Source organism: Grampus griseus, assembly GCF_964374135.1.
Source record: "Grampus griseus genome assembly, chromosome: 14".
Classification (NCBI taxonomy): Eukaryota; Metazoa; Chordata; class Mammalia; order Artiodactyla; family Delphinidae; genus Grampus; species Grampus griseus.
Genome location: NC_139008.1, coordinates 58,876,405 through 58,902,598, shown reverse-complemented (window position 1 = coordinate 58,902,598; position 26,194 = coordinate 58,876,405). Strand labels below are relative to the sequence as shown.

Genomic DNA, 26,194 nt, shown 5'->3' with positions numbered 1-26,194 from the left:
CAGTCACTGGCCACCTCTGGGAGCAGAGTGTAACCTTATAGGCACTTCTTCTAGAAAAGGGGTCAGCTGTGAGCTGTGTTAGCAGCCAACATCCCCAGCAGCTTGTGGATGGGTTGCACTAGCCCAGAGAGTTCTGAGCAAGGCACCAAAAGCCTCCACTTCAACCTGTCTTGTGACCCTGTTACAGCAAAATTAAAAATGTTTTCCCTCTCCTGAGAACAAGGAAAATAAAGGGAACAGTGAAGAGGCTAGAGAAGAAACATAACCTGGCCTGAAAGAGTTAATCACTCCTAGTTTTATTTTAACTGTTACTAATCTGTAGTGTGTAACTAGATTTGTACTTCACAAAGCTAACCTATTTTTTTTTTTTTTGGCTGTGTTGGGTCTTCGTTGCTGCGAGCAGGGGTTGCTCTTCGTTGCCATGTGCGGGCTTCGCACTGTGGTGGCTTCTCTTGTTGCGGAGCACGGGCTCTAGGCGCACAGGCTTCAGTAGTTGTGGCATACGAGGTCAGTAGTTGTGGCACACGGGCTCAGTAGCTGTGGCTCGCAGGCTCTAGAGTACAGACTCAGTAGTTGTGGCGCACAGGCTTAGTTGTTCCACAGCATGTGGGATCTTCCTGGACCAGGGCTCGAACCCGTGTCCCCTGCATTGGCAGGCAGATTCTTAGCCACTGCACCACCAGGAAAGTCCTAACCTATCACTCTTTAACACTATGTGAATTACATCCTGCACTCCCTTGTAGCAAATCACCCCTTGTAGCTGTCTGCATTTCAGAAAGGAGGTCGCAGGCTGATAACCCAGAGACTAATAGACCCAATTACTGGGTTGCCTGACGCCAGCAGTGGCTGTTTTGAAATAGTGCAAGAAGAAGAATGCAAGAACTTCAGTATTTTGATCCTTATCACTCACTTCAGGACTGTGAACTCCCCCTATAAGAATCCCTGTAATTCCCCAAGGAAGGTGGGGCACAGTTCTTGAGGCGCTAGCCTACTGTGTCTTCCCTTTGCCTGGCAAAGAAAAAAGCCTCTCTATTTCTTATCTTCCAAATCTCTGTCTCCATATTTCTATTCAGCATCGGTGCATAGGGAGACAAGGTTTGGCAACAGTCCCTGCCAAATCTCAACCAAGTTTGAGAAGGAGCAGTCCAGAGACACGTTAACTCATCAGGAGTCCCCAAGCTTTTGAGGAAGGCTTAGTACCTTGCCCCCATTGTTCTGCCCTCTCCGCCCAAAACTCCTCCACAGAACTGCAATTTAACACGATGCCCTTGGCATTCTCTGGGTCCACACTGGCCACAGTGTTTATAAAAAGCTTTATGATAAATTTCCCTCAGCTCAAGGAAAGAATTTGACGCTCCACGTGGACAGAAACATAAATTATGCAGAAATCAAAAAACAAAACCACCATCTTTCAAGTGTCTATCAGGGCGAGGCTCTGTGTGCACGGAGGTAGGGCTTCCCTAAGTGAGAACAGCAGGTGATCCCGGGGCTCCCAGGAACACCATAAGTGGAAGTGTGTCAATCAGGGCCTATGTTTGGCTGCAAATAACAGACACCTGGGGAGAAACTGGCTTAAACAAATTAGGGGTATAATTTTTCTCACATAATAAAGTCCAGAGGAAGGTAGACGGGCTGGTGAGCCACAATGTCATATGGTTCCACTTTCAAGATGGTGCCCATGCTCCCAGGCATTGCCTCCAAGTTTTGGGCAAAAAAAGGGGAGGGTTGAGGCCAGAGGCTAAAGGGCCCAGTCAGCAAGTCTACTCCTTTTTAAAGAGCTCTCCGGGAAGCCTTATCTGTGAATTTCACTCACTGGCCAGAAATGTGTCACATGAACACCCCCTAACTGCAAGGGAGGCTGGGACATGTACTGTGTTTATCTGATTACTAGCAGAGAATGAAAGAATAAACAAAAGCAACCAAAGTCCCTGCCACTAGGACCTGAGAGGTGATTCAGTTCAGCATCCACAGGTGAGAAGATGATGCCTGGAGAGGTTCTGAGGCCACCCAAGTTCTTGGAGGCCAGCAGAGGCACACCCTGTGGCTGACCTTGGTCTCCAGCCTCCCAGGACACAGATCACATGAAAGCAAGGCCAGTCTCAGTGCACATGGATTTATTGAGTTATGGATGCCATTCCTAGTGCCAGGTTGAACCACTGGGAAGATGGCCATATGACCAGTGCAATGTAGGGAACTGGATTCTCACTCTAGGTGGTGTCCCACAAGCAGCATATCGTGGACAGAAAACACTCTGACAACGTTAGTTATGGGGTGCAGGTGGCTATCATGATGGGTGGTGCCTAACTGGGAGGATGCCATGACGGCTGGAGTAGTAAAGGGAGTTTTGCCTACAAGTCTGTTCAGAGGGAGTTTTGCCTACAAGTCTGTTTAAGTCTAGCCTTAAAGCATGATAAAAGTGTCCAGACCTGCAAAGGGCAGTAAGGCAAGAGCACTGGGGCCAGCTTGGGAGGTAAGCCAGTCCCTTTTCAGTGGGGCAGTAGGTCACCAATGAGGCCCAGTATCCCAGGCAGGGTGGGACAGTTGGCTGTTGTCCAAGGTCTGCTGTTCTCATCAGAGCAGGGGCTGGAGAACCAGAACAGGGAGCACGGAGAGCATGGAGCTCCCCTCCAGGGACGCATCTGCAGAGGACACCTTGGCAGATGAGAGCAGAGTATGAACTTGGGCAAAAGCCTGGCTCTGCTCTCTGCCACCCCCACTATCCCAGGCCATTCACGCCTCCATCTAGGCCCAACTGGCATGGAAGGGTGGAAAGAGGCAGTGCAGGAGCTGCCACCTCACCATCCCTCCCTGAACCTACCTGTAGGAGGCTGTGCTCAGGGTCCTGGTGGGGGTCCAGCTGGTCGTGTAGGACTGAGGGCCACCCACCGTCAAAGGCCTGTATGGCTCTATCTATGGAGGGAGGGGTGCAGGATGGGCTTGGCTGAGAAACCCTAGCACAGGGCCCAGCTCCTGAAGGACAAACTGAGACCCTTGGCATCCTGCGTGGGCCCTCCCCAGATAGAAATGGGAAGATAGGACGTCCGCAAGGCTTTTGGAATGGAAGGTGCTGGGCGAGGAATAACAAAATAAAAACAATTGTGTTAAGAGTGCCTTACATACTGTAGTCTTCTATCCTCACAGGAGCCTGACAATTATCATCCCCATTTTACAGATTGACACAAAAAGGCTTAGAGGAATTTAACTCTCAGCTAAGTAAGTGGCAGAGTCAGCCTTCAAACCCAGGCCCTCTAACTCCCAAAGTGGTCAGCGAACCACCCAGCTACTCAGACCCGAAAGGCAAGATCTTTAATGGGGGGAGTTGGCTATGCGTCGCGGAAGCAGGAATCTCGCCTTGTTCCATTCCAGGGCCTCGGAAACTTGTTTTAACCGCCCCAACTTCCTGCCCGCAGGGGCACCAGCCTAGACTACCCTAGGATTCTACTTTGGTCTGTGACTTGGTCTCCGGAACCAGCTGGGCGCAGATTGCCCAAGGGGCAAGACGACAGCAGAGGGGGTAAGTGGGCCTACAAGGCTGCCTCTGGGGGCCTCAGTTTCCTCAGCGCCAGCTAGGCAGCTTGGGAGGGGGCAGAAAGCCCCGACTGGACTCCCTTCCCGCCCCGCCCGGGCCCCTCACCCAAGCAGCGGTTCCTTGTGAAGAGCCCCCGGAAGACTTCGCACTCCTCGCGCCGGTTTCCGCTAGCTCCGCAGTCGCACCAGGGTGCCACGCGCGCGCTAGCGTTGTCCACGTAGTTGGGGGTGACGGCGGTGCCTGCCGAGACCCCGAAAGCAGGATAATCGGCCCACCCGGATAGAGGCATTCCCAGGAGAGCCCCCGCCCCAGCAGGGATCTGGGCGGTGCATACCCACGAGGCCGGCGTAGGCGCGCAGGCAGCTAGGGATCTGGTCTCGAAGGCAGCCGTCCAGGTTGCTGGGGGCAGGCGCGCAGGAAGCCTGGAAGGCCAAGAGGCGGGGCCTGCGCGGGGCGGTCCGAAGGCGGTGAGTGGGAGGTAAGTGGGACCCGCCCCCCACCCGCCAGCCCCGCCCCCTCCCTCTACTCCACCTCCTCCAGCACCTGCAGACCCGGCTGTGCTCGCAGGCGTCTAAGGGCGCGAGGCAGGAGGGCGGGGCCGGTTCAGGACCCGAGAAGGCGCAGGAGGGCACGAAGGTCTGGCGCCGGCGCTCGGCACATGCGGGGCCGCCGCACGGGCAGAAGAGCAGCGCGTGGGTAAGCTCGGGCGGCCCGCGGGCGAAGAAGCGGCGCAGGGCGCGGCGGCAGCGGGCGCGGGGGCAGCTCCCCGGCGCGGCCCGACCCAGGCACTGCACCACGTATGCGGTGCGCAACCGCTGGCATCGCGCATCCGCGGTGCACGCGTCGGCCGCGTCCACGCATCGGTTCGGTGCGACAGCGCTCGGTGACCCTGGTGGAGCGGCGGGCAGGCTGTGGTTGTTGACGTTCCTTACACACACACACTTCACCTCCGCCTCCCAGTCAGGGCCTCCGAAGATGCGGGGTGCTCAAAACTCGAGGTGGGCAGAATGTGACCCGAATGCGTGAGCGACTGGTACTGACTGACCTTCCGTTGTGGAGCTGGGCAGTGGCGGGGTCAGGGATTTCCTGCAGCACGTCTGGGGTGGATGGGGCGCGTCGAGGCTGGGCCTGGCCTCCCGCAGAAGCTGAGGCCCACCCTCCGCAGGCACCACCCCTCGCCCATCCAAAGAGGGGTCCATGAGATTCCTCTCATTCTCCTGGGCCCCATCTGACACGGAAAACAGCAAGGCTTCTGGGACCTGACTCATGGAGACTTATCAGAAATGGTGCTGAGGACAGTGGCCGCTCCTCTTCTGCTCTGACATGCCGGGACGCCTGACCTTTCTTCCTTTCCTCTCCTTCCCCCTCCCCCTTGGAGACCCTTTGAGTGGCCTGTAGGCTTCAGGTTCTCCTTTCTTCTTGACCTTCTCTTGTGCCTCCTCCTGCCCCCTGCCTCTGCGTCTTCCCCCTCCATCCTCTTCTGGTGCTCCCTCCTCACCGATCTAACTGTTGCTGCCCCATCTGGATGGACTCTGGTTTCCTCCTGGGCTCTCCACTCTCCACTAGCCAGATAAAAAGATTCCCCACTAGGGCTCTGGGCACTGGAGCAATTTAGGCCTGGCTGCCAGGGTGTGGATTCAAGAGAAGTCCCAGATGGCAGGCCACAGGGCTCTGTCCTTAGCCACAGGGCACTCCACTGGGGGCAGAGAGTGTGCCTGGCACAGCCCAGTCACACACCAGGGGTCTGTTGGGCAGAGGGTGAGCTTTATCCAGAAGTGCTATGGGCCACATCTAAATCCAGCCAAGCTAGGGTCTTTGGAGGTCAGAACTTGGCAGCCCCTTCCTAGGACCTCAGTCACAAAACGAGGCTACCCCCGCCCCTCGGTGCTCTCAGCCTCCAGGAACCTTGCTCAGGTGAGAAGCCTCTGGCACCAAAGTTTGAGGGAAGTTTCGCAACCTGGTTCAACACCCATCTCGCTGTGTGTGTGTGTGTGTGTGTGTGTGTGTCTGGCACTGGCCATCTCTTTTGGGTGGCTGTGGAGGAAGGTAGAATAGACACTGAGGGCTTGGAATAGGTCTGTAAGTGGACGGGATGGACAGGAGAGGGGGAAGCCTTTCCTTTCTCTCTCCTTTCCTCCCCTCCAGTCTCCTTCCCTCCCTTCCAGGACTCCAGAGCAGCAGGCAAACTTTGCCCTTCTCTCCCAGCCAAGCCCTCACATCCCCAGGCCGCAGCCACACACAGCAGCACCTAGTGTCTCCTGAGATCTTGGTTCCACTTCTGTTCCTTTGCTTACCTGTTTCCCTCCACCAGGAGCACCCTTACTTCATGTTCACCCTCAAAACAGCACATCTCAGCTCCAAAATCTCCTCTGCCTTGAACGTTTGCCAGATTCCTTTCTCCTCAACCTACACCACCTGGTAAAGTGACCCCTCCCTCCATGATGACCCAGGTGAGGAAGGGGTAGTCCAAGCAGGTGGAACAGCAGATGCATGGCATGGAGACACTGAAGATGCAGGGCAAGGTATCAATGTGAAGCTGCAAGACTGAAGGTGGAGGGCTGGGGCTGGGGGAAGGGTAATAGAGGCGGGAGAGCAGGCAATAGGAAAAAGAAAGTTTCTGGGGCAGAGCTACCAAGGAGAGACTTGGGAGACTTAGGAGGCCGTGGCTCTGTGGGACCCAAAAGCTGGAGGCGGGGTGCTGTGTCCCCACACCTCGAGCACAGGTGTCTCATTGGTGCCCCTTCCTGCATTTCAGCTTTTCCTAGAATCACCTTCTTGCCTTGTGCTTGAGGAGGGAAGAGGATCAGGGACAGAGAAGCCGAGGTTCAGAGGTCTCGGGGAGGAGGCAGGCACTCACCTAGAAGCAGTAGCAGCAGCAACGGGGGTGCCAAGCAGCTGGCCATGCTGGGCAGCAAACAGAGGAGAGGACGACGAGAGGCAGAGCCCCAGTCAGACAGGTGCCTCCTTCCCAGCTCCCCTGAGCCATAACGAGATGGAAACCCAAGTGTCTGTGCTGACGTGCTCTTCTGGGGGGGGAGGAGCCTTTGCATCAGGAATGACTCCCCGCCCCCAATGAGTCCCCACCCAGGCTGCGCCTTCACGCAGATCTGGGAGCCACTGAATCCAGTGCCAGAATGTGCCTAGATGGATCCCACCACACCCCCCAACACACACACAGCAACGCCCACACAACAACCCAAGGAGACCTTGTCTCTCCCACGCTAAACCATTAACTCTATGAAACAACACTGTTCTTTTCCGTCTCTTATAGTTTTATTGTTAACTTTTTGTTAGCTAATTTTAGACTTGCAAAAAAGTTAGAGCATTGCAAAAATGCTAGCGTTCCCTTTATATCCCTCACCCAGTTTCCCCTAACATCAACATCTTACCTGACCATAGTACAATTATTAAAACTAGGAAATTCATGTTGGTACAAGACACTTAACTATAGACCACTTTGAATTTCCCCAGTCTTTCCACTAATGTCCTTTTTCTGTTCCAGGATCCCATCCAGCATCCCACATTGCACTTAGTCGTCATGTCACCTTAGTTTCTTCCAATCTGTGGTAGTTCCTCAGTCTTTCCTTACAAACTGGGTGCTTCCCTATGTGGCCCTGCACGGTGGGCAGTCCCCCTTCTCGAGGGAAATGCAAGCCATAAAAACTTCTTTCAGTGGCATTAACTTCTCTGTCTCATTGCTGTGTCGTCTCTATAAATCAGAATCCCACAGCGAACACAGGAGTGGGCGTTAGCAAACAGTCTCATTCAGCGCCTTCAGCTGGTAGAGTGAAAGCAAGGCCTGAGCCTTGGGGCTACTTCTCTGCTGCCAGTGGGTGATTGCAAAAATTCCCCAATTCTTCACACCCTATGAAATATGATTTTGCTTCTCCTCCCTGGAGGGGAGGTGGGGTTTGCCTCCCAATCCCTTAGAACCTGGGCTGGCCCTGTGACTTGCTTGGGCCAACAGAATGTTATGGAAGTAAATGTGCCAGTCATGGACTCTCAAGAAGCCTGACAAGCTTCCACATACTCTTCTGCAAGAGGAGATGAGTGAGGTACTTGCCTCAGGATCACAACTACTGATTTTTCTTTTTGCCTCAGGCTCCAGAAATGCCTTGGTATGGTAACTGATCCTGTCTTTAGTTAAATTTTTGATATTTTGTTCATCGTGGACTTTTGTATTAATTTTGATCTTTAAAAATATTACATTAAAATATTTCTTATCTTGATTACTTTTTGTGCCCACGGTGAATGCCTCCCTTGTCTCACTCTAATCCTGGTCCTGCTCGCTTAGAACCCTCCCCAGCTGTTATGTGAACAGGCCTGGACTAGCCCGCTCATCCCCATCACCCTAGCCAACAGCCAGCCAACCCCAGAAGCAGCGACCAGCAGTTGACTGCAAATGTATAAGTGAGCTGAGCTGAGACCAATCGAACCACCAGCTGACTTGCCAATTCACAGAATTGGTTATTGTTTTAAGCTACTAAGTTTTGGGGTGGTTTTGTTATGTAGCAACAGCTGATAAAGAAGGTCACTCAGCAACTTTTGCATGAAGCAAGGGGAGAGAGTAAATGGCTGTTCAGGGTGTCCAGGGGAGGCAGGAGAGGTGGAGCAAAGGGAACATTCAAGCTAGGCAACACCATCCTATGCCCCAATACATACGGGGCCTGGCTGTCATCTGAGGCTCCACCCACCAGCCACCACCCTTTGTCACCCTCAGGGAGCGCCATGGTGTTGAATTTACAGACAGAAAAGACAGAAGTCCCAGGGCAACATGTCTCTCTTCTGACTTCTACTTAGGTGTCCTTTCGAAAATGGCTTCCTTTGTCCCCTCCCATGGAATGGAGGAGAGGCTGATTAATGTCCAAAGTAAGGGGACTGCAGCAGGCCCCATGCTTCTCTGAAACCTCACCTAAGGACTAGGAGTGGGGTGGGGCTGAGGAAGCATCTGAGGGAAAAGAGAGGGTAGGAGATGGCAGGAAGGAAGGTCCCAAGGATTTTGTTTGTTTTGCAGGGGCCAGGCTCCAGGGAAGTGGACTCAGTCTGAAATGTAGGACCCCTGGAGTCCAGGCTTCTGTCCCAGCAGTCACTGCCCTCCAAAGAGCTAGGTCCGAATAAAGTGAGTGTAGCAGACACACCTAGGCTGCCAGGACACAGGCCTCTCTGGGTGCCCAGCATGACCCAGCGCCCCCTAGTGACAGGAGGTCAGTGACTACATGACCTTCCCTCCTGGGACTGATGGATTCTCGCTTGAGCTGGAGGGTGTACCCTAGCAGGATCCCGCAGCCCTAAGGAATGGGGACAGCACTGCGCAAATTTTGATGAGGCTCCAGGGTCCTGGAGTAGGTGGTGTGGCGGTAACTCAGGGAAGAAATTTCGAAGCTGCCCAAAGGTGCAAGAGGTCTGCTGACTCGCTGGCTCCGCCCCTGGGGGGCGGGGTCCAAGTTCCTGGTGTGGCTGTCAGTAGCCACCTGTCCTTAAGTCTTCTCATCTCAGGAGTCACTTTTCACCAGAGACAGGATCTTGGCTTTTGGACTCTACCTGCTGAGAATGGCATGGGGTGGGGGGTGGGGCATCATCCCCTGAGGGCTGGGACCCCAGATTGCAAGTCATGCGTCAGGGACCCCCTGTCCTCCCTCAGGGAAAACCAGTGACTCAGGAAGAGCCAGAACTTCTTCCTCCCCTGCCCCAGGGGCCTCCAGCATCTGGCCCCAGACAACAGCTTCTCCACGTGGCCTGTCTCATTTCCATACTATAAGCTCAAAAACCTCAGAGTGGGACTTCCCTGGTGGTCCAGTGGCTAAGACTTTGCACTCCCATTGCAGGGGGCCCTGGTTCGCTCCCTGGTCGGGGAACTAGATCCCACAAGCCGCAACTAAGAGTTCACATGCTGCAAATAAAGATCCCACGTGCCACAACAAAGATCCTGCATGTCGCAACTAAGACCCAACGCAGCCAAATAAATATTAAAAAAAAACTCAGAGGAAGGGACTGTGAGATGAGGGGCAAGAGGTGGATGGGTGAGCAATGGGAAGTGGAGGGCCCCACCTACCTTGGGGGTACAAGCAGGGCCGTGGGTCACAGGCTTCTCAAGGTGGCTGTTGGGCTCTGACAGAGTTCTCAAGGTCTGCGGAGCAATAGGTGGGGGAAGAGTGCTGTGAACATAGGTGGCAAGAGTCCCTGATGCAGGGTGGGGCACAGGGGCTCAAGGTGGCTGGGTGCTAAGTGGAGAGGAGGGGGCCCATCTGGAAGGAGGCAGAAGACAAGAGCCTGTCCCTTTCCTTCCCTCCCCATCTCCCACTGTGCCTCACGCACCCAGGGCCTGGGGCTCTGCAGTGGCTGTCAGGCCCAACTCCATTGGGTGAACACTGCCTAGAGGGTGGCCCCTGCATGGGCCATCTTTGGGTCTGAGCAGTGGATGAGAGGCCAGGAGATTGAGACAGTGACCGTTAGTAGGGACCCTGGGGCTTCTTCCCTGCAGCCAGAGGCTTGCACCCAGTTTGTTCTGTCCAGCTCACTTCCTGCTCCCTCCCGAGAGGAGCCCTTGGGGTCCAGGCTCCAGTTGAGACTCATGCTTTCCCAGGGCCTCTGACACTTCCTCTCTCCAGCCCTGATATTTCTCCTAAGCTCTGGAACCACCCCAGCATCCTCCAGATGTTGGCATCACTCAGGTCCCAAAGAGGGGCGGACTTCCTTCCCCAGTGATACCTGTATTTGTGCTCCTTGTCATTGGGTGGCCCTGCTGCCCTTGATGACTCCAAGCTATGCTCAGCTGCTCACATCCCATCTCCCAGGGCCTTACCACTTCCTTTGATGTCTTTTGGAAACAGTCTCCTCAATACTTCACCTGGCTGATGACATGTGTTTGCTGCCCCCCCTGTAAGCCCCCAGTGATGACACACCAAGCTCTGACCACCTTGATCCTCTGCTCACAGACCCACAATCAACACTAATTGTGTCAAGGCCCTCTCAGCTGGTGCCCTGCCCCTGTTTGGGATGCCCTCTTCCTCCATCTCCAGCCCAAACTTTGCCCTGTCCCTCAGCTTGCCCAGAACGCTCCCAAGGCTAGGCTGTGTCAGATGTGGTCATAGGGCTCATGCCTTGCCCAGCGCCCAGTGAAGGGGCAGCCCTAGACTGACCATGCTTGGTATCATGTGACCCTCATCCCAGGTCGTGGAGAACTGGGTTAGGGGCAGGCCCTTGGCACAAGGGCAGCCAGCACCATAGCTGCCCAGTGGTAGCGAAAGGAAAGATGTGCTGGGCCCTGCATTTGGGAACTTGAAGGGGTAACAGCAGAGATTTAGGCAGAGGAAATGCCAGAAGGCTGAAAGCTCATGAGAGAGAAGCTGGAGAGGCCTTGAAGGGTACATTGGAGCAGGAATTGCATTATAAGCTGGTGAAAAAACAGGGCAAAGTCAAGGATGAGGCAGCCTCTTGGTGGGAGAAAAGATATGGACAAGAGGTACTGAATCCCAGCAGTGGGGACCAGGGTAGAGGGCCCTGCATGGATCCACGCCTTTGGCTTCACTGGAAGGCCACTGGGGCCTTCTGCTCAATGCTTCTTTCCATTGCCTTTGCCTGCCTCTGTGCACCTGGGGGCAAGGCCTGAGGACCCCACCCCAGCTGCCCCAGGTCCAGCAGAGCTCTGAGGAGCAGGAACCTTAGCCCTCAGTGCCTACCCACTGCACGTGGGGTCCCTCCTTGAGCCCCAAAGGCATTGTTGGAGACGGAGTTCCGGGTGCCGGCAGCAGCACCAGGCCAGGCCGGCCCCAGGGAGCAGAGGCAGCAGAAAACTAAGGATCACCGCCAGCGTGAAGGTGTCCTGGTCTGTGGAGGACAGGGCATGGCTGAGTCCTGAGGTGCATCACAGGGGCCCTCCCCACTTGCCCCCCATGGACGCACTTTCAGGCTGCATAGGACCGCTGTCCACACTACCACCAAACCCTGGCTTGTCACAGAAAGGCGGAGCCCAGCCCAGAGCACAGTGGCAATTACGGTTACTATTGCAAACCTGCAGTGGAAAAGAGAAACGGAGGGTCCCACGAGATCAGGGACTTCCAAGGTCACCCCCCACACACCTTTCAGACCACTCACCCCGCGACCATGGCAGGCGGTCAGGCAGAGCTCCAGCTCTCGGAAGGTAGTGTTCCGGCAGCGCCTTTCCTGGCACACCTATGGGCAGTGTGTGCACTGGGCAGTGAGGGGGAGTGATGCTTTGGCCTGCAGGACTCAAGTGGCAGGGAGGGGTCGGGTGGGCAGGGCTCACCATTCTAGGTCCACACTGGGTGCCTGACTCTACCAGGCCCAAATCAGGCAGGTCCAGCTGGGTGCCGGGCAGCACGAGGGCTCCCTTGCAGGTCACCTGGCGGCTGCCTAGGGGTACGGTGGAGTCCACCGGCACCATGTGTGGCGCCAGTGCACTCTGCTCCCCGCCCTGGCACTGCAGTTTCCCACACTGCGCATCGCTAGGGACGAAGTGCAGGGTAGTCAAACAGCGTGGATTTTCTCCATACCCTCTTCCCCAGCTTCCCCTCCCTCTGCTCCCCACCTCTGCGCACAGGGCACGAAGCTGCTGTCGCTTTGCTGGCCGCAGTTCCCATGGGCGTCTCCCGCAGAGTTCACAACCTGGAAACAAGCCTCCGGGGCTGGGCGGGAGCCTGAGGAAGCATGGGCGGGACTAGGGGCGGCAGCCCAGACCTGAACCACGCCCATTCTGCCTCAGTTTTCCCCCGCCCACCTCCCCCTAGAGCATTAAACTGAGCAGGCCCGAGGATGCGGGCGGAGGGCGCGCCCTTTGTCTCACCAGGCCCCCAGAGCTGCTGGCACTGATGCTCCAGCGTGGGACACGCGCCGTCCCGGCAGTAGCCGCGGCCTCTGGCGCAGGGCGAGCCATCCAGTAGGTAAATGTCGGGGGGGCAATAGGGGGAGATGCCCGTGCAGAATTCAGGGAGGTCACAGTCGCCCGCAGACCGGCGGCAAGGCGCACCCGCCGGCTTCAGCTACGCAGGTGACCCGCGTGGAGGGAAGGCGGCGAGGCATAGAGAGAAAACGAACAGTTAGAGATCCACTTCGAGAGCGCCAATCGGACATGAGAGAGCCCTGTGGGGAGGTCCAGGCGAACCCACGCACAGAGCAGAGCCAGCACCCGCAAGGGGGACCGGAGGGCGCCGATTAGCCAAGACCAACAGGCCGGCTCCCAAGTGCCCCCAACCCTCACCCCCGAGCCTCCCATACCCTCACCAAGCAGTGTGCGCAGCAGTCCCCGTGGGTGCACTGGGCCCCCGCACGCAGCGAGCAGTTGTGGGCATGGCAGCAGGAGTCCGGGCACTCCTGGAGCCGGAAAGGCGAGGAGGGACCAGGTGAGGGTGCAGCGCCCAGACCTCCGGGGAGGGGGCAGGCGGGGACCAGCTTGGTCCCCCGGGGCTGGTCGTGCGGACCTGACCTGGCCGGCGCCGCAGTCGCACTCCTCGCCCTCTTCCACGAAGCCATTCCCGCAGTGCGCCCGGGGCACTAGGAGCCCGGAGTCCGGCGCGTTGGAGAGGCACGCGCCCCCTCCCTTGCTGAAGAAGGCGCGCAGCTGGCGGCGGCTGCAGGCGCTAAACACTCGCGGGAACGGGTGCCTACGGGCGGGGGAGGGCGTCGGGCATACGGGGACCACCCCCTGCCAACCCCTGCTGGGCTCCAGTCCCCTCCCCCCGGCACACAGGTGCTTGGCTACGCAGCCGCCGGATGCGCGAACACCGCCTGAGCAACTGGCGGCTAGAATTCTCTAGAGGCAGAGCCCAGAGAGGGTAAATAACTCTCGCAAAGTCACACGGCGAGCGCGAGGCGGGAGCGTGTGACGCCAAGAGCGAGCAGCCCAGGACCCAAGGTCGAATCCCAACCCAGCGCCTCTCCTCCCGGCGTTGGAGTCACCTCGCAAGTTTGTCCGAAAATAATTTATCATATCATGAGAATCCACTTTGCCTGCGTTCCCTACACTTCAGCATCATAAACAACCCTCAGGGCAGGCACTATTATCATCATCCCCATTTCACAGAAGAAGAAACTGAGGGATAACCGTTTCGCCCAAAGAAATGCAGCTGAGGGAGGCCCGGGTCCCGCGAAGCCTGTCCTGCAGCCCCGCCCCCGCCCCGGCGCGGGTACCGGGTAGCTGCGGCCATCACGCAGCCGCCCTGCTCCGCCGCTGCCTCCACGCAGCAGCCGTCGGGGTCGTGGCTGAGGCCGAGGCTGTGGCCTATCTCGTGGGCCATGGTGGCTGCAGCACCAATGGGGAGCTCCGAGTGGTCCTGGGAGGGCGTGGGGACGGTCACTGCGGGCTGTGGAGACCACCCCCCAGCACCTCTCCTCCTCCTCCCGTCCCAGGTGGCGCTCACGGTGCTCACGCCTCCAGAGCTCTCCGCGCGGCACATGCCCTCGACCGGCGCCAGGCCCACGGTGGCGCCCTGGAAGGCGCGGCCCCTGAGGGAGGAGCGCGGCTTGACCGGGCGGGCCGGGAGTCCGGGCCGCCCGGCCGGGACCGCGTAGGGGTCGGAGGCACCCACGTGAGCAGCTGAGCCGAGTCATGTGGCTGCCGTGCCCACAGTCCCTGGCGCCACTGCAGGAAGGCCCAGAGCGTGGCGTTCGCGTCTGGCGTGACGCGGCTCTGGTCCTCCTCGGTCCACACTTCCAGGCCGGTCAGCGCCACCTGAATGTCCAGAGTCCTGAGAATCTGCGGGCGCGGCGGGGCAGGGCTGAAGTGGGGGACCGCCGCGGTGCCCGTGCTCCTCCATGGGAGCGCCCCTCTTTCTTCCCCTCCGTTCCCTCTCCCCATCTCCAAGCCTGCCCCTGTCGTGGTCACCCCAAAAGTGCTCTTCCCCCCACCGACCCAACCTGATCCACATAGCTGGCGACCTCCAGAAGACGCTGTTTGGTGTGGTTCAAGTTCCGGTGCTGGGTCAAGAACTAGAAAAACAGCAAGTAATACCGCGTGTGAGGATGGGCTGCGCTCACCCCATCCAGGCCTGCCAACCCCCTTGGGGCTTCTCTCACCAGGGTGTGATCCGCCACTATGTACAGCTCCAGGTACCTCGGGCTCCCCAAGGACTCCCGCCTCTCCTGGGGAGGCGGCAATGGTGACCCTGAGTGGCAGGCTGCTGGGCTTGAGCCCTGACCACCAACCCCAATTCCCAGAAAGCACAAAGTTAACTTTAAAATTTTGCTAGAACTTGTTCCTTCAGCCTCCAAATAAAAATGTCAGGACAGGAGGCCCTGAATTGGGGCTGCACATTCCTGTCTCTTCTGATTTTAAAGGGCTCTGGATACTGCATTCCTACCCCCACCCCTGCCCGTGCTCCTGACCCTGATCTGGGTGGCACACGAAAGCCTGGCCATGTCCCTTTTGTCCCCAGGGTCCCTGTAGCCACAGGCCCCTTTCCAGCTGAGCAGCTGCTCCGTCCGGAAGATCTTGTGGGTCAAGAAGTCTTTGGAGTCCCCAGCTGGCCAAGGATGCACATAATAGCTGGCATTGCTGCTGAGTGTGATCAGGCCCCTAGGGTGCAAAGGGGTACAGGGGTGGGCAGTAAGGGAACTCTTTCCCTAGCCCCAGGCCCAGCCCCTTCCCCCAGAACTCCTCACCTCATCCCAGAGCAGATGCTGAGGACTACCCAGGAGTCCAGGAAGCCCCTCACACGCCCATGGTAGTGGCAATGATCCTGGAGAGCAAAGGACCCAGCCCCAAATCTCAGCCAGGACTGAGGTGGGAGGGGCAAGAAAAAAAGCATGGTGGGGGACTGGCTCCAGCTTCTCCTTAGGAACAGGAGGAGAATGGGGGAAATGGTGGAGAGGCCCTTGGTGGGTGCATACCCCAGCACTCCTCACCCTGTCCTCAGAGTCCATGGAAGTATCTCACCGTGTGGTTGGGGAACAGCACTACTGGCTGCCCATCTGGGCTGTAGTGGGTTTCTGTGTATCCTGGAGCCAGCAGCCTGCTGGGAGGGAGTGTTGCAGAAATCACTTAATCCAGCCCTGCTTCCTCCAGGATGCCCTCTGGTCTTCCTCCCTGATAGCTAATTGAGTAGCTCTATGAGTGAGGCACAGGGCTAGCACTTAGGAAGCAGCCGAAGTGCGTCTTAGGGAAGGGACAGGAGTGACTGCATTGCTCAGCTCAGAAAAATCTTGGGCTAGAATGAGCAAGGTGAAGGTCAGGAAGGAGCCTTGGTAATGGCTTAGATGTGGAAATGGGCGTGTGGGAAGCACCAGGGAGGAACAGGAACATGGGAACGTTTGTGGCTCCCCTAGGACCTGTGACAGGCAGCTGGATCCACAGGTCAGGGGTGTTAGAAAGAGACTGGGCAGGAGGAGAGGAGTCAGGAGACACTGCCAAGGAGGTGCGACTTGGAGCCAAGGAAGTGTGTGAACTCCCTAGGTGGCCCTGGCTGCTGCCTACCCTTGTTGGGCACCTGGACAACCCTCTAGCCCACCTCCTCCCATTCAGAGTTCCTTCAAATCTTCTCCTCAGGCCCCCAGGTCCCACATATCTCCCCACCTGTCCTTCACTGATGCTCACCCCCTGCTTCCAGAGAAAACAGAATCCACACCTGCTCCTGCCCTGCCCGTCTGAGCAGGGATCCTCCTCCCTTCCTTCTCCAGACCCCACTCAAGTAATTGAATTCATCTTTGGGCTCCATCTCATCAGGATCCTTCCCACGAAGATGGATCAACCATAAGTAAATTTCTCTTCTTTAAAGAAAATCCTTCACCCCACCTCACCTTGGCCTCTTTACCCGCAGACTGCCCCCAAAGACTTGTGATGCCTGCTTCTCCACTTCCCAGTCTTACTTCCTCCTCCAGCTTTGCTCCCCCACTCCACCCACACACTCAACCTTAGGAGGGAGGTGATGTGATCACCCTTTTTTTTTTTTTTTTTTTTTTTTGCAATACACGGGCCTCTCACTGTTGTGGCCTCTCCCGTTGCGGAGCACAGGCTCCAGACGCGCAGGCTCAGCGGCCATGGGTCACGGGCCCAGCCGCTCCACGGCATGTGGGATCTTCCCAGACCAGGGCACAAACCCGTGTCCCCTGCATCAGCAGGCTGATTCTCAACCACTGCGCCACCAGGGAAGCCCTGATCACCCTTTTTAACACATGGGGACATTGAACCCCAGAGAAACTATGGTTAGGCATGGTGGAACCTGAGTTCCACCTGAGTTTGTTCCCAGTGCATGGGGGAGAATAAAACATGTGTAGAGTGCTCAGAACAGTGCCTGCAATGAAATAAGCACTTGATAAATGATAGCTGTTGATAACACAGTCTAGATGGTTTCACGAACCCACGCTCCATCTTAGACATTCACCTCACCCAGCCCAGCTCTGCCTGCTCATTCACCAGCTCAGAATCTTTGGCTTTGCACCATCCTGGACACTCAGCAACAAAATGGCCTTCTGTGATCTGGCCCTGCTAGGACTCCCCAAATTTGTTTCCCCTTGCTCCCCTCCCTCAGATGGAGACTCCCCAGGCAAGCCAGACAAATTGGCACGCCCTCTTGAATGTGCCTTGACCTATGTAGCCAGTGTACCTTTGTCCCTGGCATTCCCAAAGCCTGGAGCACCCGCCCATCTTTGGAATCCATCTTGGATTCTCTTTTGACTCAGCACACCCTGTGAGCACCCACCAGGTGATGCTCACTCATTCCTGGCAGGAAGCTGACAAGATGTTTCTGGGGCCGGGATGAGAGATGTGCCCCACAGCAGGGCTGACCCAGCCTCAATAGCCCACTTCAGCCTCGAGGGAGCCAGTCATGGGCTAGCATGACTCGCCCTGTCACCTGCACCTCCTCCTCTGGGGTTCTCACCCCATCCAGCCTCCATCTAGGGTTCCCATCAGTTTCTGTCCCCAGCACTGAACCCTCCCCAGAGAGAGGGGCTATTCTTGGCTCCCAGCTCTTTCCCCGGCCTGGTACTCACTGATTCTTCTCCAGCTCTAGCAGGAGCTCCTGGCCTTCAGCCTTCAAGACCACCAGCCCCACTTCTAGCTTCGAGACCTGGGCAAGAAGGAGTGTAGGGCTGAGAGGGCGGGCATCCAGGTCCCCTGCCTGCCAGGAAGCAGGAAGGATGTGGAGCTGACTGGCGAGGGAGTTCATGGGGAGAGCACAGGGGCACGGGGCAGAAGGCCCCCGCTTGCCATTGTGGGTGTGGATGGGTGTGGGGTGAGAACTTGCAAAGGTGCTTTCAAACTCAGAATGGTTGTTGTTCTGACAGCAGCCATTTGACAGAGCCTGCTAGGTGCACTCCACATCCTCCCTGGAGAGACAAGTGGTCTCAGAAAGATGCCATGCCTTGCCCAAGGTTACTGGTCTCTTCCTCTGGTCTTCCCTCCTCTTTCATGCCCAGAAGCCTTCCTCTAAGCAGGGAGGAGAGTGGGGTCCTGAAGACATTGATGCGGGAGAGCGGGGTAGCCACGGCTCAGGCCTCCTCACAACCTCTCCTTTCTGTACCTTGCTGTTCCCCACTCCCTGTAGAATTCAGACTTAGTACCTCCACCTCCAATGCTGACTAGCTGCCCACCCCCCCAAATTTTCCTACGCCTCTAGCAGGCTCACCCCACACCTGCTTCACTGAGCCCGTGAGGTAAACACTGACTCACACGCCTTGCCAAGAGAAAAACTCTGGTTTTCTTGGCTAGATGTCAGGAGGGTGGGCCTGGGCCAGCCTGCCCACCTCTCCTTCGCCTACCCTCTTTGCCGCTTCCACCCTGTGGGAATACCCCATCTGCCCTCTTTGTCCACTCCCTGGCTGGGGGCCCAGAGCTGGAGCGGGCCAGGAGCCTCCTGGAGAGAAGCTGTGTCCTTGGAATGCTGGCCCCCACTTTTGCTGGCCCTTCCCTTTTATCCCACAATGCACTGGCCTGGGCCCCAGGCCAAGAGGCTCAGAGTCTTATGGAGGGGGCCTTCCTCTGCAGGTGGGGAGCAAATAGTCCCCTCCCCCAGCCAAAGGCCGCCCTAGGCCCCAAGCATGAGCTCATGTGGCCGGAATGCCACTTGTTTTATTGGAGAAAGATTTGCACGGAGGAAAGGAGGCAGCCCAGATGGAAAGCTTCCTCTTGCCCCACCCCCATCCCTCTCTCTGTCCCTCTGCAGCCCCTGCTGTCTTCATTTCTTGCCCTCCTGGTGACCCTGCCCTTCACCATGCACTCCATCTCCAACCTAAAATGTAGGTGTTTCCTGCCTCTGGGACAGGACACCCTGCCACTCTGTCTGCTGTCCTCATCTTGGCAGGCTTCCCAGGGACAGAAAAATTGAGGAAAGCAAATTCCCTCTGGCACTCCCCTCCTATTTGGTCACAGCCCAGGCCAGGCCCAGAGGGACGTCCGCAGTCAGGGTGGTTTCAGCATGTGATGTCCCTTCCCCTATGCCAGTGATGAACAATCTCAAAGCTCGGGCTGGCACCATGCTGACCCCTTGAATGGGGGCCCTGAGGGTCTGGGGGACCCAGTGAGGGCCCTAGGTTGAGAGTTGCTGGGCCTGTGGCGGCCCCCCGGCCTACACGGCAGTGCTCTCCTGCCTTCCTCCTTGCAGGCTTGGACAGTGGATTGTCTTCTCTTTCCTGAAAATTCATGATGAAAAGGGTGCTCTAGGCTTGGGGAACATTGGCCAATGGTTTCTTCTGGGTTAAAGAGCTGTGTGACCTTGGGCAGTTTCTCCAGCCTCTCTGGGCTTCAGTTTGCCCCTCTGTGAAATGGGCATACAAAGGCTGTTGGTCTCCATGCAGCACAGCTGTGTGGCACATACAGATGGGGGCAAGGTTATTCTGAAAGTGTGTGATGGATGGCCGTTGGGAGGAGACTGGGACAGAGCATCCAGAAGAAGCAAAACAGGGTGGGCTTGCATTTGGGGGCACTAGGAGAGAGTGACTACTGGGCAGAAGTGGCGTGAGCCAGTGAGACAAGTTTCAGACCCCTAAATGGCAGGGTCCTGGAGAGGACAGCAATTCATCCACAGGGTCACATGTTCTGGTAAACTTCGCAAAAGGAAGATATTTTGGTGTTTTCTTAAAGAGGTCCTTGAAAAGCTTCTGGCCCCACCTCTGCCTGATGGGGTGGAGGTGGCCTGAATAACACTGGGAAGAGATGGTTAAGGAGGAGGTGGGGGAGAGGAAACTGGAAAATGACTTCCATGTGTGCAGCCTCTCTCCAGCTAGACGTCTCCCACCTGCCCCTGCCAAACCTTCGGGGAGGGGCCTGAAGGACTCTGGGGATCTAGGGACCCCAGCGAAACTGCCACGCTGATATCTGGGGAGGGGCAAAGGGGCTGAGAGACCCTGGGCCTCTGCAGAGTAAGGGATGACCTGGCACTGACCGGCTGCTCCAGGGTGACCATGTGCCGGGGTCGTCCATCCAGAACCCAGTGCAGGGTGACTGGCTCTCCAGGGGTGTTTCCTGGGGAGAGGACAGAGCACAGGGTGAGGGGAACCTGAGGGACATAGGGAAATTGGAGACAACAGAGGGATAGAGTTAGAGGATGTCAGCAGGCAGGAACAGGAGACTCCATCTTCAATACTCAAAAGTTTAGCCTGGGGCTTCCCTGGTGGCGCAGTGGTTGAGAGTCCGCTTGCCGATGCAGGGGACACGGGTTCGTGCCCCGGTCTGGGAAGATCCCATGTGCCGCGGAGCAGCTGGGCTCGTGAGCCATGGCCGCTGAGCCTGCGCGTCCGGAGCCTCTGCTCCGCAACGGGAGAGGCCACAATAGTGACAGGCCCGTGTACCACAAAAAAAAAAAAAAAAAAAAGTTTAGCCTGGAGAAGGGTGGCCACCCATGAGGCATCCTTGGAACTGAGGAGCCACCAGGGAGGTGGCAGAAGAGAGACAGAGGAGCCTGGGAAGAACTGCTCAGCTGGGCACTTGGGAGACCCACTGACCTTGGGAGGGGAGAATTGGGGTCAAAGATCACAAGGAAGAGACCAAGGCCCCTAATACAGAGGGGAAAGGAAATGGGAGGCAGCTTCAGGTATTTTTAGACTGGGCAGCAGATGCTTTTAGGGTGAGAGATGTGTGAAGACAGGACGCCTGTGTCTCCCCCACCATCTGAGAAAAACAACAGCCAGATGTTGCCCAAAGCTCCCTCTGGGGGCTTCATGCTGGGGGCAGGGCTTCCAGGGACACTGGCCCAGAAGCCCCCTCCTCGAGTCTTCAAGAGTGGGGGGGTTTGTTTGGGAGACAGAGCCTGAGTGCTCCCAGGACGGGAATGCTTAAGGGGGGCTCCAGGAGGAATACCAGAGAGAAGCATTACTCAGAAAGTGCCTGGAATGATCCCCTGGAATGCTCCCAGCCCCCCTGCCAAGTAGACCCCGGAAACTCTCACCACACCCGCCCTGCAGGAATCAGACCTCAGGCTGCCCAGAGCCTACAGGCAGCCTTCCCTCCATCACTGGGGAAGCCCAGCTCCCAGAACTGACAGCTCCCCAACCCCCGCCCAGCCCTGGCCCCAGCCCTGCCCAGGCTGAGATGGCTGCCCATGGAAGTGGCTCAACTCCTGCCAGGCCACACCGACTCCTTTCTCCTTCTCCACCTCCTCCTGCAGACCCCATCATCAAAGACCTGGAATCGCAGCCACTTCAGGAAGTCCCCTTCTCCCAAGAAGCCCTCCTTGATTGGATCAGCAGTTTCCATCAGGTAGATGGGGGTGAGGGTGGGGAGGTGCAGGGCCTTGGAATTGAGGCTGAAGGGCCAGTGTAGGGAGGGGTCTGAGTGCGGGGTGGGGGGTGGGGGCGGTCTCAGGCTAGAGAGGACTTAACTCGGCGTGGAGCACCAGGTCCAGCTGGCCCTGGGTTTCCCAGGGTGGAGAGGGGAAGGTGTGCCTGTGTGCATGTGTGAGTGTGGGTTCTCCTCCTGGCCCTGTGCACACACGCTGGCCATTGGCACCTTGACGGGGACAAGGAGGCAGAGATGGAGCTGTGGTGACTAGGTGGATGGGAGTGGAAACTGAGGAGCCAGTGTGGTGTTGGGGAGCATAGAGTCCCTCTCCATTCCTCCCAGGGGTCCCTTCATCCTCCCCTGACCCCAGGCTGAAGAGGAGGGAGCAGCGGAATGCCTCGGGACCATCCCCAAAGGCATGAGGTCTGTCATCCCTCCCCCTCCACGCCCCAGAACAGGGCAGGACCCTATCCCTGTTGCCACCCGCCCCCCCACCCCTGCACAGTGCTCTGGAACCCACTGTCCCCAGGCTGCCCGGCCCTTCCTGCCCGCCTTGTCACGCACTTGATGTACAGGACTCCGCCAATCCTCCCACCCTTTGGGAGAGGTTTTCATCAGCCCCATCTCACAGAGTTTGTAGAGGTCAAACTGAGAAGAGACAGAGCTGCAGTCTTCCCCCAGGGCCCTGCTAAACAGACACCTTCTGTTTGAAGCCGTTTCTATCTAACCAAACAAGGCAACAATATAAACAATATACACACTGCCCCAAGGCCCTGGGATGAGGGGGTGAACATGGAATGATGCATGAGTGTGGAGGCCACAGCTAGTCCCTTAGTGTGAGGGCGCAACAGGGACTCCAGGGCACCGGTGGTCTCGGACTTCCTGGAGGATGGAGGCCCGCTGAACCCTAGGAGATGAAGGTGCAGGAACCTTCATACTGGCGGATGGGGCCACAACAGAGAATCCAGAGGGGTTTGGGGCTGCTAAGTGGCTGCTTGAAGGGAAGGGGCCCTGCCACTCTGCTTCGCCATTGACACAGGGTATCTGGGCACAGTGTGCAAGTCTGGGCCCTGAGGCCAGCACAACTGCAGTTGAGAGTCCCTGGGCAATTCCCACAGAGACTCTCCCAAACCCTCCCCATGGCCTGTCCTCCTGGACCGCGCGATCCCCGGGGATTTCCGACCCTCCATCCCCGACAGCGACCTCGCGGCGCACTCCCACTCACCTTGAAACGCCTCAGCCCCCCACACCGGCCACGGTAGTCGTAGTAGCAGCAGCAGCCCCAACGTCGGCGACCCTCGAGCTCTCCGATACCCCGGGCGCATAGCTGTGAGCGCCTAGCGTCTGAGCTGTGGCTCCCAGCTCTCGGCTCCGCCCCGGCTGGATCGTGGCCGACCCACGCCCTCTGCAGCCGTCCCGCCGCCTCCCAACCCTCCCGCACCCCCATCCTGGCCCGCACCCCCCTTCTCGCGCGACCCCGCACGGAGCCCCGCCTGCCCGCGCCACCATCTCAGCCCATCAGTCCTGACCCCGGCCGGCGTGTGCCCTCGGGGAGCCGGGACCACCCTGTCGCGTCTAGGGGTTAGAGCTCGGTGGGGCGGGAGACCCTCGCGAGCCAACCCGCCGCATAGGTCTCAGAGGGCCCCCTATTCGTTGGGGTGGGAAGTGGAGATGGGGCAGGGACCCTCGGGAAGGGCCTTTGAGGACCAGAGCGGGGAGGCGGGGACAGTGCTAGGGGGCCACCTGTTGCTGCTCCGGTCTGCCCAGGAAGCGCCCCCCTCCATGGTCTCCTGGATCGGACCTTTGTCCTCGCCTTGACACCAGTCACGCCCAGAGTCGCCCGGGTGAGAGACTGGCGGGCCCTAGGAGAAGGGATGCCCGGGCGACCGCGACAGGCAGGTGCGGCCAAGGCCCCAAGTTAGTCTCTGTTCCGTGGTGGCCGCCAGCGCCTGTGCCCGAGGTGCGCGGGTCGGTCGGGAGGACGAGCGGAGGCCGCGGTCCTGCGGGCTCCCTGCACGGCAAAGGCGAGGCGGTGGAACAGGCGGGCGGGCGGAGAGGGGTGCAACCCTTTGTCCCTGGTGGTGGCCGGGGGGTGGGGGTGGGGCGAGGAATGGCGCAAAGCCATAGACTCCCACACGTGCGGGAGCCTTTTGGCTTTTGTTTCTTGTTTTAAAAAGTTTGTGTACTGAGTAGTAAATTCGGATAGCGAATAGCAAGTATTCCGATAGCGAGGGATGTTAAATTTAAGCAAATCTGTTTGTTTATGAGAATTCAAAATGCGCCAGTTCAGTTAGTAAGAGTTGCAGTGGGGAAGGTAACCTATGTTGGCCTCATTCAAACATCAAAAAGTATGGTGAGAGGTATAGGGGACATCCCATCCTCTCAGACCACGCCCCTCCAACAGGAAGCTATTATAAGCTTCTTGTATAGGCTTTTAGATTAGTTTATGCATGTCCACGACAATACAAACACTTTTTTTCCTCTTTTTTTTTCTGTACCTTGAGTTTTTTCACTTAATACCCTTGGAGATCCTTCCTATCAGTGGTCTCCTTAACATACTATTCTTTTTCTTTTTCTTTCTTGTTTTGGCCTTGCCATGCAGCATATGGGATCTTAGTTCCCCTGACCAGGGATTGAACCTGTGCCCCCTGCAGTGGAAGTGCAGAGTCTTAACAACTGGACCACCAGGGAAGTCCACATTAACACTATTATTTTTTTTTAATATTTATTTATTTGGTTGTGCCAGGTCTTAGTTACAGCAGGTGGGCTCCTTAGTTGTGGCATGCGAACTCCCAGTTGCAGCATGTGTGTGGGATCTAGTTCCCTGACCAGGGATCGAACCTGGGCCCCTGCATTGGGAGCACAGAATCTTATCCACTGTGCCACCAGGGAAGTCCCAACACTATTCTTATGATTATTACTATTATTCTACTATGATTACTTTGGATTTTAAAATTACAATAAAATGTACTTACTTTAAGTGTACAATTAGATGAGTTTTGATAAATTTATACACCTATGTAATCACCACCACAATCTAGATAGAACATTTCCATCACCCCCAAATAGTTTTCCTGTGCCCCTTCCGAGTCAATCTCTCCCACTCCTAACCCCAGGCAACCACTGATATACTTTCTGTCTATAGATAAGATTTGCCTGTTCTAGAACTTCAAACAAGTAGAATCATAAAACATGTACTCTTTTGTGTCTGGTTTCCTTCCCTCTTTGTTTTTGAGATTCATTTGCATTGGTTCATGTAGCAGTAATTTGCTCTTTTGTAGTGCTATGTTCCATGGTAAGGGGGAAGCACGGTTTCTCTATTCTCCAGCTAGGCATTTGGGTTCTTTTCCTGTTTGGGCTCTTCTAAATATGGCCGCTACAAATTGCTGTGTAAATCTGTATGAACGTGTTTTCATTTCTCATCTGTAAGTACCTTGAAGTAGAATTGCAAGGTCATACAGTAAAGGGCATGTTTAATTTTTTAAAGAAACTATTTTCCAAAGTGTCTGTACCATTTTACATTCCCACTAGCAATGTGTCAGAGTTCTCCATATCCTCACCAACATTTTAGTGTTGTCAACCTTTTATTTTTATTTACTTATTTATTTATTTGGCTGCATTGGGTCTTCATTGCTGCACACAGGCTTTCTCTAGTTGCAGTGAGCGGGGTCTATTCTTCATTTCGCTGCAGTGTGCGGGCTTCTCATTGCAGTGGCTTCTCTTGTTGCGGAGCACGGGCTCTAGGCGCACGGGCTTCAGTAGTTGTGGCGCACGGGCTTAGTTGCTCCACAGCATGTGGGATCTTCCTGGACCGGATATCGAACCTGTATCCCCTGCACTGGCAGGCAGATTCTCAACCACTGTACCACCAGGGAAGTCCCCAACCTTTTAAATTTTAGCCATTCTAATGAGTATGCAGCATTCTCATCATTTTTAATAGCTGAATGCTATCATTTATTCATAGTCTCCTCTTGGGCATATAAATGGTTTCCAGTCCCTTTACTATTACAAACAATGCTGTAATGGATAATTATATACACAACTTCATCTGTGAGATGATCTCCTACAAGCAGGATTGCTGGCTCAAAGGATATGTGTGTTTGTGATTTGGGTAGATAGAGTTAAATTGCCCTCTGATTTGTGCCAATTCACAGTTGTACCAGCAATATCTGGAGTGCTCATTTTCCCACAACCTTACCAACACAATTATCAAAATGTAATATTTGCTAGTCTGAAAGTGAAAGCGCAGTCTCCATTTGCATTTTGTCTTATGAGTGAGGTTGAATATTTGTTCAAACATTTAAGAGCCGTTTGTATTTCTTTTTCCCTGAATTGCCTGTTCATATCCACAGCTCATTTTTCTGTTGGGTCTTTCTCTTAACAACTTGAAGGAACTCTATATATAAGGGAGATGAACCCTTTGTCTGGAGTATGAGTTGCAAATATTTTCCCCAGTTTGTGAGATGTATCCAGCCTGTGGTGTGTGGCTTCAGCTCAGTTATACTCATTGCTGAGTAACATTTGATTGTGTGACTATAACCACACTTTTCTTTCACTGACACTACTGTTGCTGGAGCTTTGAGTAGTTCTTAGTTGTGAGATGTTATAAAAAATGCTGCTGTGGACATTCATATGCATGGGTCCTTAGCTTCCTCCCTTTGCCTGTCCTGCTTCCTCCATCCCTTTACTGGTCTCCCCTGGGAACACGTTCTTTTTTTTTTTTTTTTTTTTTTTGGGAACACGTTCTTAATAGGTCACTTGCACATGAAACCTTGTAATGGGGAACGAGACCTAGTACAGACATAGATGGCTTTGGTCATGATGGGTGCTCCAGTGTAGACAGGCTGGAGAGGCATCAACCCCTCCCCCTGTGGATGAGGACTTGTATCTTCCTAATTTGCCTTCTCTCAGAATCCACATTCTCTTTTGGAATCTCTGGTTGTACTCCTGGTTCAAAATGAAAGAGCCTGGGCCTCTCTGTCCACCCCTACTCTTCC

At 56.0% G+C, this 26,194-nt stretch overlaps 2 protein-coding genes across 2 annotated transcripts; both read right to left on the bottom strand.

Annotated features, from left to right (window-relative positions):
* Positions 1 to 2,445: 2,445 nt before the first annotated feature.
* GFRA4 (GDNF family receptor alpha 4) lies at positions 2,446 to 6,432 on the bottom strand (the record flags this gene model as incomplete). Its single annotated transcript, XM_082670301.1, is given in 6 exon segments — positions 2,446 to 2,652; positions 2,819 to 2,910; positions 3,635 to 3,854; positions 3,856 to 3,973; positions 4,073 to 4,418; positions 6,387 to 6,432. Coding segments are annotated over 6 exon segments (903 nt in total). The 3' UTR covers positions 2,446 to 2,571.
* A 2,412-nt stretch (positions 6,433 to 8,844) lies between these two features.
* On the bottom strand, positions 8,845 to 22,565 carry ADAM33 (ADAM metallopeptidase domain 33). Its single transcript, XM_082670899.1, is given in 23 exon segments — positions 8,845 to 9,073; positions 9,582 to 9,649; positions 9,652 to 9,743; positions 9,845 to 9,936; positions 11,209 to 11,356; positions 11,432 to 11,540; positions 11,624 to 11,701; positions 11,796 to 11,994; positions 12,078 to 12,186; positions 12,333 to 12,528; positions 12,770 to 12,859; positions 12,972 to 13,149; positions 13,676 to 13,818; positions 13,906 to 13,990; positions 14,074 to 14,240; positions 14,402 to 14,473; positions 14,561 to 14,626; positions 14,870 to 15,059; positions 15,146 to 15,222; positions 15,420 to 15,498; positions 17,474 to 17,550; positions 19,864 to 19,943; positions 22,423 to 22,565. Coding segments are annotated over 22 exon segments (2,469 nt in total). The 5' UTR covers positions 22,523 to 22,565; the 3' UTR covers positions 8,845 to 9,073; positions 9,582 to 9,607.
* Positions 22,566 to 26,194: the final 3,629 nt, after the last annotated feature.